At 40.6% G+C, this 16,635-nt stretch overlaps 1 protein-coding gene across 2 annotated transcripts in view; it reads right to left on the bottom strand.

Moving 5' to 3' along the window:
* The window catches only part of RARS1 (arginyl-tRNA synthetase 1), a 29,570-nt gene that overhangs the window by 8,620 nt on the left and 4,315 nt on the right, over positions 1-16,635 (bottom strand). For both annotated transcript variants that reach the window (XM_037907896.2, XM_043521048.1), the window contains exons 2-9: positions 14,639-14,773; positions 13,481-13,669; positions 6,098-6,209; positions 5,195-5,295; positions 2,284-2,405; positions 1,889-2,009; positions 1,423-1,552; positions 358-462 (exon numbers count right to left, since the gene is read on the bottom strand). In XM_037907896.2, the coding sequence (XP_037763824.1) occupies positions 358-462; positions 1,423-1,552; positions 1,889-2,009; positions 2,284-2,405; positions 5,195-5,295; positions 6,098-6,209; positions 13,481-13,669; positions 14,639-14,773 (1,015 nt within the window). The remainder of the gene's footprint in view (positions 1-357; positions 463-1,422; positions 1,553-1,888; positions 2,010-2,283; positions 2,406-5,194; positions 5,296-6,097; positions 6,210-13,480; positions 13,670-14,638; positions 14,774-16,635) is intronic.

The raw sequence follows: 16,635 nt of genomic DNA, 5'->3' as shown, positions 1-16,635 counted from the left end.
TGGGGGTGTGGATAGGGGTTGGGGCAGTCAGGGGACAGAAAGCAGGGGGGGGTTGGATGGGGGTGGGGTCCTGGGGGGTGGTTAGGGGCAGGGGGGTCCCGGGAGCCCCAAATTCCCAGACCTTTCTGAACGACAAAAACAAGGAATAATAGCCTGTGTCCCTCAGCAGGGGAGCATTTTCTAGTCAAAAATATAATGGAGGGGAAGGACAAGTGTCTAATCTGGGGAACATTAATCTTGAAAGTGTCTCTAAACAAACTAGTAGAAATTAACTCTCTCTCAAACTGAAAAAACATTTAAAAAAATGAAGTGACTGGACAATTGTTGATTTTTTGACGATGTTAAGGAACATGTTACCTCTGTCTTCAAATTCTTGCACAATATCTTTCATCATATCTTGGTAGTACGATTCCCCTCTCTCTATTAGTTTAATGTCCAAGCAGTCATAGATTTTTTGGAACTCTGAGTAGGGAAAACAGAGAGAACTATAAAAAAAACAATACGTTCAAGATTTTGACTGATTGTATTAAGACTCGAAGCAAATAGACCCCCTCTAAAATATGACTGAAATGAGAGGAAAGATGGTCCTGAGGCTAAGCCATAGGCCTGGGAACCAAGATATCTGGGTTCAATTCCAGCTCTCTCGCAATCTGTGACCATGGGCATGTCACTTGTTTTCTGTGCCTCATGTCCCATCTGTAAAACAGAGTTACTGTACTTCCTTACCTCGGGGGTGGGGTGGTCAGGCTGAATTTATCAGTCACTGGGAGGTACTCAGATACTAAGGCAATGGGGCAAAACTTTCAATTACTGAGCCATACTGGACAGAATGCCACATTACAGAGGTAAGTAACATTTAATAAATAAAACAGGCCACAGTAATACTATACTATACAGCATAAACACTTCAACAAGCTGTCAGAAAGAGATGAAGGGTTTCTCTCTTTAACAACCTGTGTTTCAGAAGCAGACAAACAGAGGTGCAGGAAGGAATAAGGGTCAGACATTTTATTTGGAAATGATCGATTGTTACTAATATTAGACATTTGTTAAGCACCAATCAGCATAATACTTAGATGTTACTCTACATTGGTGCTAATGTCATTGTTGCTAAGTCTTCAAAACCACTCTTCCAGATAGTATTAAGGGCAACACCCATAATGCTGTTTGGGGAAAATCTGAGGATCCTGGGGTTTTCAAGTGTGGTTGTATTCATTTTAAGTGAATTCTGCATCCTGCTCTGATGTTCTGATATGTATGGTGGAGTTCTGTGGAGCAAACCTTCTTCAGCCATATTGCTCCTTTTTATCCCAAGGAATTTTATCGATTTCCAAAGAACAACTTGTGTCTCAGATCAACATAAAATGATCCACTTAAAACAAACACTGGTTTAAAGAAATAGACACTAATTCTAACTGTTACCTTTCCGAGATACGTCACAGATCAGTTTCCATGCTTTAATGAAGTCTGGATTTTTGCTCTGTAGTAGGACCACACACTGGTAGGCTCGCTTCTTAAATTCTTCCTCTGTGTCAAATCTCCGCTTGGATTCCTAGGTTAAAAACCATACGTAAGAAAAAGTCTTTTCTCTTCTATGCAAAACAGTATTTCTGACATTCTGCTTTAAAGCAGTTTTTTATTTGGTGGAAGGGAAGCAGTGTGGCTTAATGGATAGGGTAAAAAATTACTTTTACTAAATGAGTATACAATTCCTGAGACCGGATACCTGTATTTCATAAACTAAAATAAGCAATTCTTTACTTCTTTAACAAACCCAGTTAAAATTCATTTTGTTTCAACAATGTTATACTGATCATTCACAACAGTTCTGAATTATTGCTTCATTTAAAAGTAAGAGGAGAACAAGTGGACATATTAGCTAAAATACCTTGTAAAAAGCTTGGAGATCCCCAATGGGGGGTGAAACAGTCAGGAAATCCGGAAATTTATCTTGGAGGTGAGCAATGAGCATTCCAAACTGGGTGCCCCAATCTCCTAAATGGTTTAATCTGGCCAACAGTTAGAAAGTGCAAAACAAAATTATGCATCATATGAGAAATCAGAACAGGCTGAACATTGTTGGCGGGGAAGGGTGATTAGAGCTTTTCAGTCACATGGCTTGCTGGGGGGGTAATGCCGAATTGTGCTGCTACACTCGGGGTATTAGTTATGATGTATTTTTAAGTTATACTAAGGGTGGCTAGAAGAGACGGACAGGCATCACTGGTGCACTTGTACAAATCGAGATAAACAAACTTGTCTGCCAAGTCCAACAGTGCTCACCTCAGAACATCATAGCCAACAAACTCAAACAGACGGCACATGCTGTCTCCAATAACAGTCGAGCGCAGGTGACCAACATGCATCTCTTTGGCAATGTTAGGGGAAGAGAAGTCAACCACCACCTTCGACAGGGCAACAAATGAAGAGAAACATTATTAAATGACGCACTGTACAATGTCCTGCTCTCAGGGCAAGATTTGCAAAGTTGTGGATACATGCCTTATGGATACGTGCAGTCACCATGACTGCATACACAAGTGATGTATTTGCATGTGGCAAATGGTCAATTACAACTGGCCATTTGGGCAAGCTCAAATTTCCTGTATGTGTATAACTGTAGTCATTTTATAGTTTGGTGATAGTTTGAAAGTCAGGCTCTAAATGTCTAGAACTCTTCTGGCTGCAACAAATATTTGGCTGTGAAAATTAGCTGCATCCCTACTTACACTCTACAAACAAATCTTTCATAATTAAAAAAAATGTTCCTCTTTTACACAGCATAGGATAGGTTTTAAAAAGTAGAATAACCACCCAATGAGCTGGCACATCAAACTCTAAATGTGGCTTTTAGCTCCAAACTCCAGCAAACAATTCAGAGCAAAAACACCCTTTTTAGGCCGAATCCTGAAAATCAGATCCATTGGCACAGACCCCTGTACCCCCAAGAAACTTACACAAAGCTATGTAAAGGACGATCATTTAACAAACAAGACGGATGTACAGAGATTTTATATATATATAGCATACAAAAAACTATGTTAAAGGAAAATTATTTATGTTGCAAAATCAGGAAATGCCAGATTTGAGGTCAGACTCCATGTGCATTTACATATGATACAAATTTCAATTACATAATGACTAGGGCTGTCAAGCGAGTAAAAAAATTAATTGTGATTAATCACGCTGTTAATAATAGAATACCATTTATTTAAATATTTTTGGATGTTTTCTACACTTTCAAATATATTGATTTCAATTACAACACAGAACACAAAGTGTAGAATGCTCACTTTATATTTATTTTTTATTACAAATATTTGCACTATAAAACAAAAGAAATAGTATTTTTCAATTCATCTAATACAAGTACTGTAGTGCAATCTCTATCATGAAAGTTGAACTTACAAATGTAGAATTATGTACAAAAAAAGCCTGCATTCAAAAAACAATACAATACAACTTTAGGGCCTACAAATCTACTCAGTCTGACTTCTTGTTCAGCCAATCGCTAAGACAAACAAGTTTGTTTACATTTACGGGTGATAATGCTGCTCACTTCTTAATTACAATGTCACCTGAAAGCGCGAACAGGCATTGTAGCTGGCGTCGCAAGATACTTACGTGCCAGATGCGCTAAAGATTCATATGTCCCTTGATGCTTCAACCACCATTACAGAGGACATGTATCCATGCTGATGACGGGTTCTGCTCGATAACGATCCAAAGAAGTGCGGACTGACGCATGTACATTTTCATCATCTGAGTCAGATGCCACCAACAGAAGGTTGGTTTTCTTTTTTGTGGTTTGGGTTCTGTAGTTTCCGCATCAGTGTGTTACTCTTTTAAGACTTCTGAAAGCATGCTCCGCACCTCGTCCCTCTCAGATTTTGGAAGGCACTTCAGATTCTTAAATCTTGGGTCAAGTGCTGTAGCTATCTTTAGAAATTTCACATTCGTATCTTTGCATTTTGTCAAATCTGCAGTAAAAGTGTTCTTAAAATGAACATGTGCTGGATCATCATCTTAGACTGCTATAACATGAAAAATATGGCAGAATGTGGGTAAAACAGAACAGGAGACATACAGTTCTCCCCCAAGGAGTTCAGTCACAAATTTAATTAACGCATTTTTTTTAACGAGTGTCATTGGCATGGAAGCATGTCCTCTGGAACGATGGCCGAAGCATGAAGGGCATATGAATCTTTAGTGCATCTGGCACGTAAATATCTTGCGACAACAGCTACAACAGTGCCATGCGAATGCCTGTTCTCACTTTCAGGTTACATGGTAATTAAGAAGTGGGCAGCATCTCCTGTAAATGTAAACAAACTTGTTTGTCTTAGCGATTGGCTGAACAAGTAGGACTGAGTGCACTTGTAGGCTCTAAAGTTTTACATTTTTAAAGTTTTACATTGTTTTGTTTTTGAGTGAAGTTATTTAACAAAAAAACTACATTTGTAAGTTGCACTTTCATCATAAAGAGATTGCACTACAGTATTTGTATGAGGTGAATTGAAAAATACGATTTCTTTTGTTTATCCTTTTTACAGTGCAAATATTTGTAATAAAAAATAATATAAAGTGAATACTGTACATTTTATATTCTGTGTGATAATTTGTTACCACTTGAGCTGAGTAACCGATAGCGATAGTATGCTGTCGTCCTCTATGTGGACCGCACGAGAAGGGGATGAGACATACACTTTGCCCACAGTCTGGACAGATATTTGCTGACAAAAAAGGAATAGTGAGATTCAGGAATCACAGGCTTCATTCCAGGCTCTGAAGGGAGAGTACTCGAGTGGGCACAGGTTCTTCTGTCCGTTCCTCCCAAGCTCGACCCCTTCTTCTCCCTCCCACCTGTCCCTCTCCTGTCTCTTTCCCACCCATGTTCCCATGTCCCATTCCCCTTAACAACCCAGTCTCCACTCCTCAGGCTTTTCGTCCACGTCTCCTTGCCAAGTCAGTCCTAGTCTCCCCCTCTGCCACAACAGCTGCAACCCTGAAGTGCCCACTATTAAAAAAGTAGTAACTTGTGTATTTGTAGTTGGAATGTTTGTTAAAAGCTTCATTATAAGCTCAGTAAGAAAGTACACGCTTACCAAGCAAAATCAGAGTCAGAACCATTCATCAGCACTTGCTATTGCACTGAAAGCAGTACTGAAACTTTAATGAAAGTTTACTAGCACACCTTTTTCCTGATTTCAATAGCCGGTGGTTGAACTCCATTCACCAGTAAACTGCTCAGTTGTTTGGACACAAAATCCTTTCTCAAGTGGACGTTAATAAAACCTTTAGAGGAAAAACAATGGTTGTTGGTGCTATAAAAGTATCCTTGAAAGCCATTTAATTTTGTTTTGTACCAAAGTTCACAATTCCCTAGATACAAGGAAAACACACTATTTAAAACTAACTTCAGAACATCTTAATAAACTTTTTGTTTCTATAACAGGAAAAAAACAAGATCACTCTCTGAAAAAATGACAGTTAATTTACCAGGTTATGAGAGACTGTTTTCCACAAACAAATTGTTATTAAGCAAAGATGTCTAAACTATACGTATCAAATGCTACAAGATCTGCTAAGTACATAACCTGCTTTGGGGTTTTTGTAATCAAGAGTGAACCCAAGAGTGAAATATTTGACAAAAAGTGTATCTTGGGGTGTTTTGCAAACACATTTTGGAAACACTTATATACGTAAGTGACATTACACAAAGCTGTTCCAGTGAGTTATCCTGAAGGCACTTACACACATGAGGCTATGTGCTATGTACAAGTGCCACCAATTACCATATATTTAAAACCACAGTGTCACATTTAGAAAAATTCAGACTCGCAGAACATATGGGCACTGCTTTGATTTTACTGAGCTGCGGGAAGAAATTCACCCACTGATTCTAATGCAAGTGCTATTAAGCAGATTTTCTGCTGCTAAATTAATCAGGCAAAACTGAATGTAATTCATATTTTAATTCTATTTATAAAGCTAAAAAATAATCAAACTAGATTTTGTCTCCTTTATTGCCACTTGGTAGAATAGCTGCAACATTAAATTTAAATGTTGGGAAGGTACAACAATAGAGTGACCATACCAGGACCAGCGATTTCAACCTTCTCAATGTATTCATTGTCAGGAATGTTTCTGGAAATGTTATCAGCAATTTCTCTTGGGCTCACTTTCTGTTCGTTGGTTTTGGAAAGCATCTGAAATGTAACGAGAGGATTCAGTACAGTCTAATCCTGGGGGAATCTGATGGAAAATAAAATATAACCTGAATTGATACTAGACTGACAAGACCCACTAAATTCCTCTCTTCTAATAATCTCTGTGGAATATTAAGAACTTAGTTCTGTAAGCATGTCACACATGGCATTCCCATGGGAGTTAATAGGAGTGCTACACACAAAGCCCTGACAAGATCTGGTCCTAAAACGTGAGGAATTTGGTACCACCTTAAGATGTCCTGATGATACTACAGTTTATAACAGAAAAGTGCAAAGAAAAATATAACTGCAATATATATAACTAGCTAGTTTCAAATATTGTCTTTGCTCATCATGCACACCAGAGGTCCAAATATATCCTGTTTTTACACTGCTCGAAACTGGGTTTCCAGGCCTCACTAGCATATCTAAAGTGTTGATTTGCATATGCTATGTGAACCCCCAGAAAATCTGCATGGTTGCTTTTGAAAATCCCACTAAGCACTAATCATCATCATGGCAAATCTCAAAGAAACGTGGCCTTCTTGCAAATCAAGAGCCACTCGGATTGATCTCTGGCAAGATGCTTAAACTGAACATACAATCAGACCGCTTTATGTCTATCACTGGCAATCTTGTTGTGTCATCAAAACTTTTGGCATCCATATGATCACTGGCATGCACACTTTGGAATTCACTGGTCTTCCATTCTTATATGTCCATACCAAGAAAGCTGTTGAAACTGAATCAGTGCTGGAGGCGACAGTTGTTGAGTTTGGCTTTGATTATTCTTGTTTCTGATCTTGTCCTCTCACTGTACACAGAGCAGCTGACAGAGATGCCACTGAGGCAAAAATGACCAATGAAACCTTGCAAAAGGGCCATTCTGGTAGCCTATGTGTAGGTGACAAATGTATAACTGATGTCTGGAATAGTAAAACGTTGTCCAAAACACCTAAAGCCATCCACCTTGTCAATCAGTTGAAAACAAAATTGAGGACTATACATTTTTGTTCTCAGGTCGCCCGATTAAGCACTCTGGCAATATGGGCCTTTTCTAAGCTAGGTTTTTGTTTCAATCGAGTTAGCCAACCTAATCTGAAGCACAACTCAGCACCTAGTGAAAACCTTTCAAATCATGCTAGCTGGTCTTGGCTGTAACCTAAGCTCCTTCCAGGCTACACCACAACCAGCTAGCGTGGTTTGAACTGTGCCTACACTACGCGCGGAATGCTGTTTCAAATCATGTTCACTAACTGAATTTAAAACAAACAAAAAAAGCACCTTCTTTTCTAATTTAGTTACAACCCTGGGGTCAGCCAAAACCAGATCTGAAAATCCCCACAGTACCCAGCATCTGATGAGGGGCTCAGTTGGCTATTTGCACCTGCCCAAGCATTTAAAAAGTTGATGAGCGTGTGTAGAATTGCCCTTTTCTGCTTCTCCCATCACTCCTGCAAGCACAGAAAGGGAAAAGCAGCTTTAATATCACTTTTAAAAATATCAGTGACTAATTCCCCCACATCATGGCCAAATCCATTTTGGGGGATTTTCTATCCATTCAAGTGCACGTGAGGTCACTGTACTGCCCTAGCGGGCCTTGGGTGAAAACAAAAGGGAGCTAAAGTGTTTTGAGTGACTTTGGCTAGAGTGAAGGGGAGTGATATTTAGAAACAGGGAGGGCAGCCATGCCTAGTGTGTACAGCATCATACAGCAGTGACTCTGAAAATCCCACCAGCTGGATGCCCAGTCTTGAAAGCAAATTTTTAAAAAGTAAGCACTGTCTACACTGTCCCTTACAATTTTCCCTTGTTGTCCAAAAACTGGGCATATCAGTCCCCTGTAGAGTGCCAAAACTTCATACAAATCTTCAAAATTTACTTTACAAAATGTAACGAAGATCAGATTTTAAAACAAACATTCCCCTGCCCAATTTTTAACTCACACATTACAACAGTGTGCTAACAGTGTGCTAGTGTCTGAGAGCCAAAATGCGACACTGACTATGAAAAAAACAAAAGTGAGAAGAATCATATGAAAAATAACTATTCAATATAAACAGGGATGGGCAAATCAGAATTTTAAAATGTTTAGTTTTTATAATCAAACGTGTTATTTTTACCAAAGTGAAGGAAATGTATTGGTTTTATTTTTATTATGATTTTTAATCTGACAGTGTATCTTTAAAACTATTACCTCAGAGAAATAACTACATAAGACTGAGCTGGGCTGCCATTAAGTATTGCAAATGACGTTCTGATATGTGAATCACAATCAGGCAGATCTGTTGTCTTGCATTAGGACTACTATAAGGAGAACAGTGCAATTAAATATCTATGAGCTTAGCAAATTTGTTGTAAAATAGCATTTCCTTCCATTAAACTTAATACAGGGTGGGGGAGAGGAGGAACACAAGTTCCCAAGTCCCCTGACTCTTTGAATCTTACAAGTTACCCTTTAAGAGGGCCCTGATATTTAAAATTGCATTGAGGACCTGAAATTCTGTGAGATAAATCAATTCACTGAACAAACCATGCATTCATGCTGTGTGAAATCTGACATAAAAGTGTGTTTCACGGAATTTGATTTTCTTCTGTCATTCTGTGGTGTTTTCAAACATCTATCACCTTGTGAGGTAAGCACCATTTCACACCAAGGCCACAGGCTCTATTATTTTCTCAGTGATTTGGATTCCAGACTGTTGGATGTTTATATTGTTAACATCCAGTCCACCATGAAATGTTACAGCTTAACAAGTTTCAGATATAATGCGGCACTATATGATTCATTTGATCCTACCACCAACACAACATGGCCCAAGTAAAGCTTGAGAATAGGCAAGGAAAAAATCCTCTCTTTTCAGCAGCAATAACGTTAATCAACCGCTCAACAAGGGATAAGCTGCCAAACAGGGGAAATAAATGTAGAGCCAACAATTACAGGTGATGGTGTCCAAGTCTTCATGAGGGCAATAACCCACATATCTGTTACGCTAGCAGTGCTTCTGGCTGAACCCCAGTTACAATATGCTAATTAGCTCCCAGTAAGACAAAACACATTTGCGATGGCTGTTTCCGCATTGGCAGGTCAAACGGAGAGGCTGTTGGCTGGCATGCATCAGTGCTGCCCAGGGGTCAGAGTCATTCCTGCTACCACACAGCAGTAGTGTACAGATTTCGGTCTCTTTTGAATGCAGTTCTTGGGAGTCACATGACCTAGCAAGGTGCACATTATAACAAGGGAGCTTAACTGGAGTTGGAATCATGCTCTTGGGGTGGGGGAAGAAAGGCCACATGGCCTTTACAATTCCATAGTGCCCAGCACACTGTTAGTCCCGTATGAACAACAGAGAGTTCTAGAGCCATGCGTAAGGAAAGAACGAAGCCTGTATCAAAGTCCAATACAGCTAGCCTTAAGGCATCAGTTCCTCTGGCAGTCTGGGACTTGAGAAACTATATAAATGACCCTCAAATGCGAGTACACATTTGGGCATCAAGTAATGAAAACAAAGTAGACACAGAGAAGACAGTACTGTATGAGAATCCTAACAATGACTTAATTGGGGTAAAGTGGCGGTCAAGAGATATTAAAAAAAGGGCAATACTCTGAAAGTTTGTATCTGTGCAGTCACCCAAGGACCTGTTACGCTAAGAGACAGACAGATCTTTCGGCTGAGGCTGTCATAATATGCTAATGAGATCTAAAGAAGACAACACACATTTGTGAGGGCTGTTTCTGCATTGGCAGTTCAAACCAAGAGGCTGCTGTCTGGCACGTATCAATGCTGCCCAGGAGTGAAACCCCATGAGACAGGCAGTTTGCATAGCAGCTGTATATAACAACCCCTGTAGGTATGCCATGGGGAGACAAGCATTTTGCTTATTACAACAAGGGCTCTGAAATAAAGAGATATATGTTTAATAAATTAATAAACCCTTATTAATGAAAAAACTCATAAAACAGGAAAGCTACTTATGTTGAGAATTATAGTGTGGAAGACGTACGTTTATAAAGCGACAAAGACATGAACACATTGGAAGTTTGGATACTTTCACAGCTAGACTGAAATTCACTTTCCGTTAGTTCACAATGCACCTAAGTTACTCATTTTTCCCCAAAGCCTAATTTTGCTTCCTCGTTATAACCCAACCCCTTCCGACTCTTCATTTGCTTCCTCTTTTATTTTGCTCCCCAGTAGCCAAAGTACACTCTGAAAAGGGCAACACTAAAACCATCAAGGAACCCTAAGAATATTTTAACCAGGTGTCAAAGAATTTACACACACACACACACACACACACTCAACAGCAATGCCTGTTATTAAAGTTGCCAAACAATTTCCATTATAATCCCGAGATATCAGTAGCCTACAACGTCGACAAATTAAGTTTTTAGGCTGAAATTTTCCATGATTGATGTCTGCCTGAGGAGAAAGTTTGGTCAAAACAGGGCAGCCACTCTGAGACCAAAGTCAATGAAAAATTGATAGTTTTGGCTAGGATAGGATAGTTCTGACCATTTTAAAAAAAACAGCTCCAGCACTGCAGTGATATGGAGTAGGAACTTGAAATTGGCAGGGGGATAACCAAACTTTAAGAAAGGTACCTTACCTTGTCTGCATGTATCTGTAGACTATGTAAAATAAACAGATGATATAAAAACTAATACAGATTTTTTTGGGGGTGGGAGGCGGAACAGATCAAAGCTAGTCCAAAAGACAATTCTCTCAGATTCTCCAGAGCTTTTGTGACAAGCTGATATTTATGAGAGAAGTCAGTTTTCTTGATTCTTTGGACAAAAGACTTGGTTCCATTTTTTTTTTCTTTTTATGAGACATTGCTGATCTCATTTGATTTTATCAGAACTGCTTCCTTTTTGCTCAGATCTGAAATAGCTTTTAAAAATCAGACTGATCTTAAAAATGTGTTCTCCAGAAATTATAGAATCCAGACATTCCTCCTCTTGGGAAATGGAGGGGGGGGAAAAATAACTGCAATATATATAACTAGCTAGTTTCAAATATTGTCTTTGCTCATCATGCGCACCAGAGGTCTAAATATATCCTGTTTTTACACTGCTCGAAACTGGGTTTCCAGGCCTCACTAGCATATCTAAAGTGTTGATTTGCATATGCTATGTGAACCCCCAGAAAATCTGCATGGTTGCTGCAGTAATCAAACACACTCTTAAGAGGCAGCAATCCGGATTTATTCACTCTCTCATTTAAAAAACAAAGAACACTCCCAGGGCTCACCCAGAACCTACAAATTTGGCTGCAGCTTCACTAAAGAGCTAACCAGGCTCTTACTCAGGTTTTGTTCTTAGCCCAGTTTCTGTCCACAAACAATAACCTCTGATCTGAATTTGGTGGTGCTTTCTACCTGGACTAGCTGGCTTGTCTGGGTGTATAGACTAAAGCCCAAGTACTGCTCTCACTTGGGCTGGTAATTTGCACACTTTGCAGTGAGTAGGGAGGCTGAGCCACTCATTGTCCTCCAACATCTTCCCACAATTCCCCCCATGTGCCCAGAAGGATGAGTTCTTCCACAATTCACTGGGAAAGAATCGAAGAGCCTTAGTCTCCTGCAGCATAAAGAACTTTGAGATGTACCCCAGAAGTCCTAGTGACACAGCTGGGTAGTACAGCCCCAGCAAGGACGGAGTAACTCAAGAGTGGCTCTGCAGTGTGGCTGCTCACAACCGAGTTGGCTGACCCTCGTGCCCATCATTTGGGTTAACTTTGCAATGAAGACATACTCTAAAACAACTCCATGCCATGCATTATTACTTGACATCCTTCTCTCCTTTATTATCCTATATCTCTCACAAAGCATTACTGGCTCTCCCTTCCTGCAATTTTTCCTCTTTTTTCATCGCCCACCCTCAACTTTCTTGGAATAACTTTGCTGAACAATGGTTAATATTACTGTTTTCTCACAGGTAGTTTGCAGAGCACACGACAGCAAACTATATAGTACGTTTTGCTGCATGTTATCTTTTGTTGGTGGTGTGCAGCTCAGGCAATGCATAATTTTGGGGCATACTAAGCCTGACATCATTGACTTATGTTACATTCATTAAATAAGGTGCCAAAAGTACTGCATTTGTGCATGAGACCACATGGCCCAATTATAGCAGAATCCTGTTTATCTGGTCTAAGTGGGACAATGATCAAAACTCTGGAGAAACTGGCGAATGAGAAAAAGGGATGCTGCAGTGCCATCTAGTGGCCACAGGATAGATCGCCTGCTTCTGGCCCCGCAGTCCTGGTTGTTCTGTAACTGTGGAAAACCGGTAAAGCAGTGGTCCCCAACCTTTCTGTGGGAATAGCACATTCCTATTCCCAAAAGACTGTGGCGGGCGCCAAACACGCCGCCGAGAAGCGGCAGCGGAAAGAAGCCTCGCTGCCGAAATGCCGCCGAGAAACGGCAACGCTTCTCAGCAGCATTTCGGCAGGTGGTTCTCCAGCGGCCACACTCGGCGGCAGCATTTTGGTGGCGCGGTGTCCTGTGGGCGCACACAACTGTCCCGGCGGGCACCATTGCGCACGCGGGCACTGTGTTGTGGACCCCTGCAGTAAAGGGAGGGTCAGATAAATGGGGTTCTGCTAGGGTGACCAGATGTCCCAATTTTATAGGGACAGTCCCGATTTTTGGGTCTTTTTCTTATATTGGCTCCTATTACCCCCCCGATCCCCTGTCCCGATTTTTCACACTTGCTGTCTGGCCACCCTAGGTTCTGCTGTTGTCTGGCTGTGGTTCTACTGTTGTCTGATTAATACAACTAGAAGTCATTGTACAACATTATAGTAAGTGTGTGTTTAGGGTGAGGAGAAATAGTGAATTATTTTATGGGAACAAGTGTAAAGCACTTATGGCAATAAAATAATTAAGCCAGAGGTTCAAGTCTCTTTAACTTGCAGTTCAAAAGTACTTGAAATGTTAAAAGAGCAACACATACTCCCTTGAATGCACGAACACTGCCCCTTACCTAGCTACAAAAACCTAGACTTCAGAGGTAGTTAAGCTAGCCTTGATGGTCTTCAGAATCCTTTTAGTCTTGCACTATTCATCAGAACAGAAGTCTAAGGGCCTGTTCCTATTGCACCCAAAATTCCCCAAGCTCAATGTCATCACATAAGTGAAGACTGCAGGATCAGACTCTAAAACGTGTCTAATATAGAACCTGATATTGCTTTGGATATATCATTAGAGAGCTTCATACCCCACAGAAGTTCCATGCACCAAGAATTGTTTTTAAATAGAGTTACCTTTGTTATGCTCATAGCACTGTTACACTGGTAATCCCCAAATTTGGGCTGCTGACTTGGCGTGACTGCTAGTGGGGGGTTTTCTAAATCCGGATATGCAGCCTTGATGGCATCTCTAAAGATCTCCTGAATGCGGCTGTTGATATTAATCATGCTTTTCACGGACTTATTTCTCTCCTCTTGAAGACTCTGAAAGAAAACAATGTCAAAACACAAAACACTAAGGTTACAGTATTCTAGAAGAAGTTACTTCACTCTCACTCAAAAGCTGCCCGGCAAACCCGAGCAGCTCAGGCTGGGGCCTCTAGGTATTACTGAAATTCAAACTACAGAAAACGTCGTGTGATAAAAGCATCACCACCAAAGAACTTGGCTTTCAGTTTCCACAGTACACAGTCTTTGGATGTACCCTACAGTTAAACATTCTCAAGCAAGCGCTACAAATTTTATTTCAGGAACTTCTTACTGACAATTGTCGGACTTAATACTGCCTCTGTTCCCACTGAAGTCAATGGGGAAAAGACTGGGCCTTTTCATACTGTATGCATTATGGGTGGTTCATGTGATGCATAGGAACTTGCCTGGATCCCTCTGCTTTGGCGTTAGTTTCACCCTATACACATATTTATTAAATAAATATCTCTTCTGAAATATGCCAATTATCTTTGTTGCTTTTACACAGCAACACCTTATTCCCTGTTTTTACTACCTTCTAGATTAAATAGTTTCTCCTACCATTCTCACTTTAACCTTCATTCCCAGATTTTTAGGACAGAACCCCTACCCTTTGAAATTAACAGTGTTAATACTTTCACTGATTCAGGTATAGCAAACCTTTTCATACTTTTATGTATGTGGCCATTAGGTGACCTCAGTAGGGTCTCAACTCTAACAGGAGTGACCTACTCCAAGAATGCAGAAGAGATTATAGGGCATGCTTAACTGACTACGGGCAATTATACCAAAACGTTATCAAAAAGCCACACTGTCCAAAGAATTGTGAAAGAACAGAGCTCTATAATATACCATTTACAACTGTGGCACCAGAGTGCTGGGTGAACAAGTTGTTACCTAGTATTAGCTATAACAAAATAAAATCTCTTAGCCTGATGTGAAGGAAAGCATATACCAATATGTACTCTATTTTTCCTCCCTCACCTTTTGAAGAACGTTTAGCCGGTACTTAAGCTTTGCGTTTTCGTCTCGCAATCCTTCCAAACTTGGAGATACTTCCAAGGAGCCAAAGTTCTTCAGTCGATCAATCTCTGCAGCCAAGATCTTGATCTCTTTTTCCTGGTAAATAAAATAAAATAACGTCAGCTGCTATGTTTGCATCTGAGGTAACTCTTGGAGTAGATTGCAACAGAACTTTGATTGTTAGCTCGTTTCTTTAAGACATAGCCCAAAAGGAAACCATTAACAAAGCCGAACACTGCTACAAAAGAGTAATTAGCAACAATTAGCACACGTTTCTTTTGACAGACTCCGACACTGAGTCTGTCATGTTGGTAATGAAAATTCATAGTAATTATAGGTCTTGACCTCCCACACACTTAAACATGAGAGCAACTGTGCTCACGTGAGTAGTCCTATTAGCTTCAAAGACAGTACTGGGGCTTTAATAGGACTCCTCAAAGGGGAAAGCATCTGCAGGGTCAGCTCATCATTTTTTTTTTTTTTTTAAAAGGTTTAATATTTTTGTAGATGAAAAAAGTACCTTACAAAACCACTCCTGCACAAAGGAAAAATAGCCCTTTAAGTAAAGTCTGAACAATAAGGCTATATTCAGTGCAGTAAGCCATTCTCCTCTGTCAACTGAGAGCTGGGAGGGCTACAGCTAAAGCTAAGTAGCTCCAAAGTTATAGCCCCTCCCACCCACTCCTTTCTTTTTGAAAGAAAAAAAAAAAAGCACACAGATACCATTCTGATTTTATTAAAAGTCCCCCTCAGGCTGAGAGTCTTCACACTCAGTTTCATCAGACCAAACGCAGGGTCACATTTTCCTCTGAGGATAAATCCACATTGGGCGCTCTAAGTCCAAGCCTCGAGAAGTTTGAGGTATGTCTACAATGGAACTAGACATCCGTGGGTGGCCAGTGCCAGCTGACTCAGGTATTTAGGGGTCAGGCTAAAGGGCTGTTTCATTGCAGTGTAGATGTTGCCGCTTAGGCAGCAGTCCGAGTTCGGGGACCCTCCCGCCTTGCAGGGTCCTAGAGCCTAGGCGCTGGCCCGAGCCCGAATGTTTATACTGCAATGAAATCACCTCTTAGCCTGAGCCTGCTGTGGGTTGTTAATTGCAGTGTAGACATACCCTTTGACTCACTGACTGCAAAGGGGGAGAGACAATGGTCTCACACACAAGAGAATAGGCTACAGCTTTTTGAGGAGTAGATCCACGGGGAACAGTGAAGCCATCTCTGCAGATACCCTCACTCCCATCTGACTGCCTAACTGCTTCTCCTCTCTCGCAGCACAGTTCCTGATACTTCCCCCTTGATAAGGGGGAAAGACCCAGAGAATTCCCATCAATAGTAACTTGTGGGTGGCTGATCTCCAAGGAAGCATGCTCCAGAGATTGGTTGCTCCTTAGGTTTTCCCCTCTCCCAGCTCCAGTCAGACCTCCCCTAAAGCCAAAGAGCCCCAACCCTGCAGAGCTAAAGCAAAGGGGCCTCCATGGGAGACAATGTGGAATGGAGTTTCCGTTCACCTTTCCATTTGCTTCTCTCTACAGCGCAGAGCAAAGAGGTACATTTAGTGGGCAATTTTATCCTACCAAAGTTCGAAGCCATAGAAGCCAATGAGAATAGAAACATTTGCATTGCAAGAGCCACAGCTCAGCTTCATTAATAATTTGTCATGTGACCTCATGTTCCTTTTTATTTGTAACAAATGAACAATTTGGGTCTTTAAAACTTTTGGCATTATATTTTCCTAGTATTTCAAGATGAGCAGCATCTTCTAAGAATTCCAGTATTGTCTACCTCAAGCAAATCATGAGTCACGCCACAAACCCCCCCTCACCCCCCCCCCCCAATGAGATTGGCGTAAAAAATTACATTTATTTAAAAATAATAAACGTGGGGTTCTTTTTATCTGCTTTCTGAGCTCTTAGGTGAACATGCTTCACATTTTCAAATTTTTCTCTACAAGCATGA

The sequence above is a fragment of the Chelonia mydas genome, chromosome 8, assembly GCF_015237465.2.
Source record: "Chelonia mydas isolate rCheMyd1 chromosome 8, rCheMyd1.pri.v2, whole genome shotgun sequence".
NCBI lineage: Eukaryota > Metazoa > Chordata > Testudines > Cheloniidae > Chelonia > Chelonia mydas.
The sequence above is the reverse complement of the archived record's forward strand: the minus strand, read 5'-3'. Positions and strand labels throughout refer to the sequence as shown.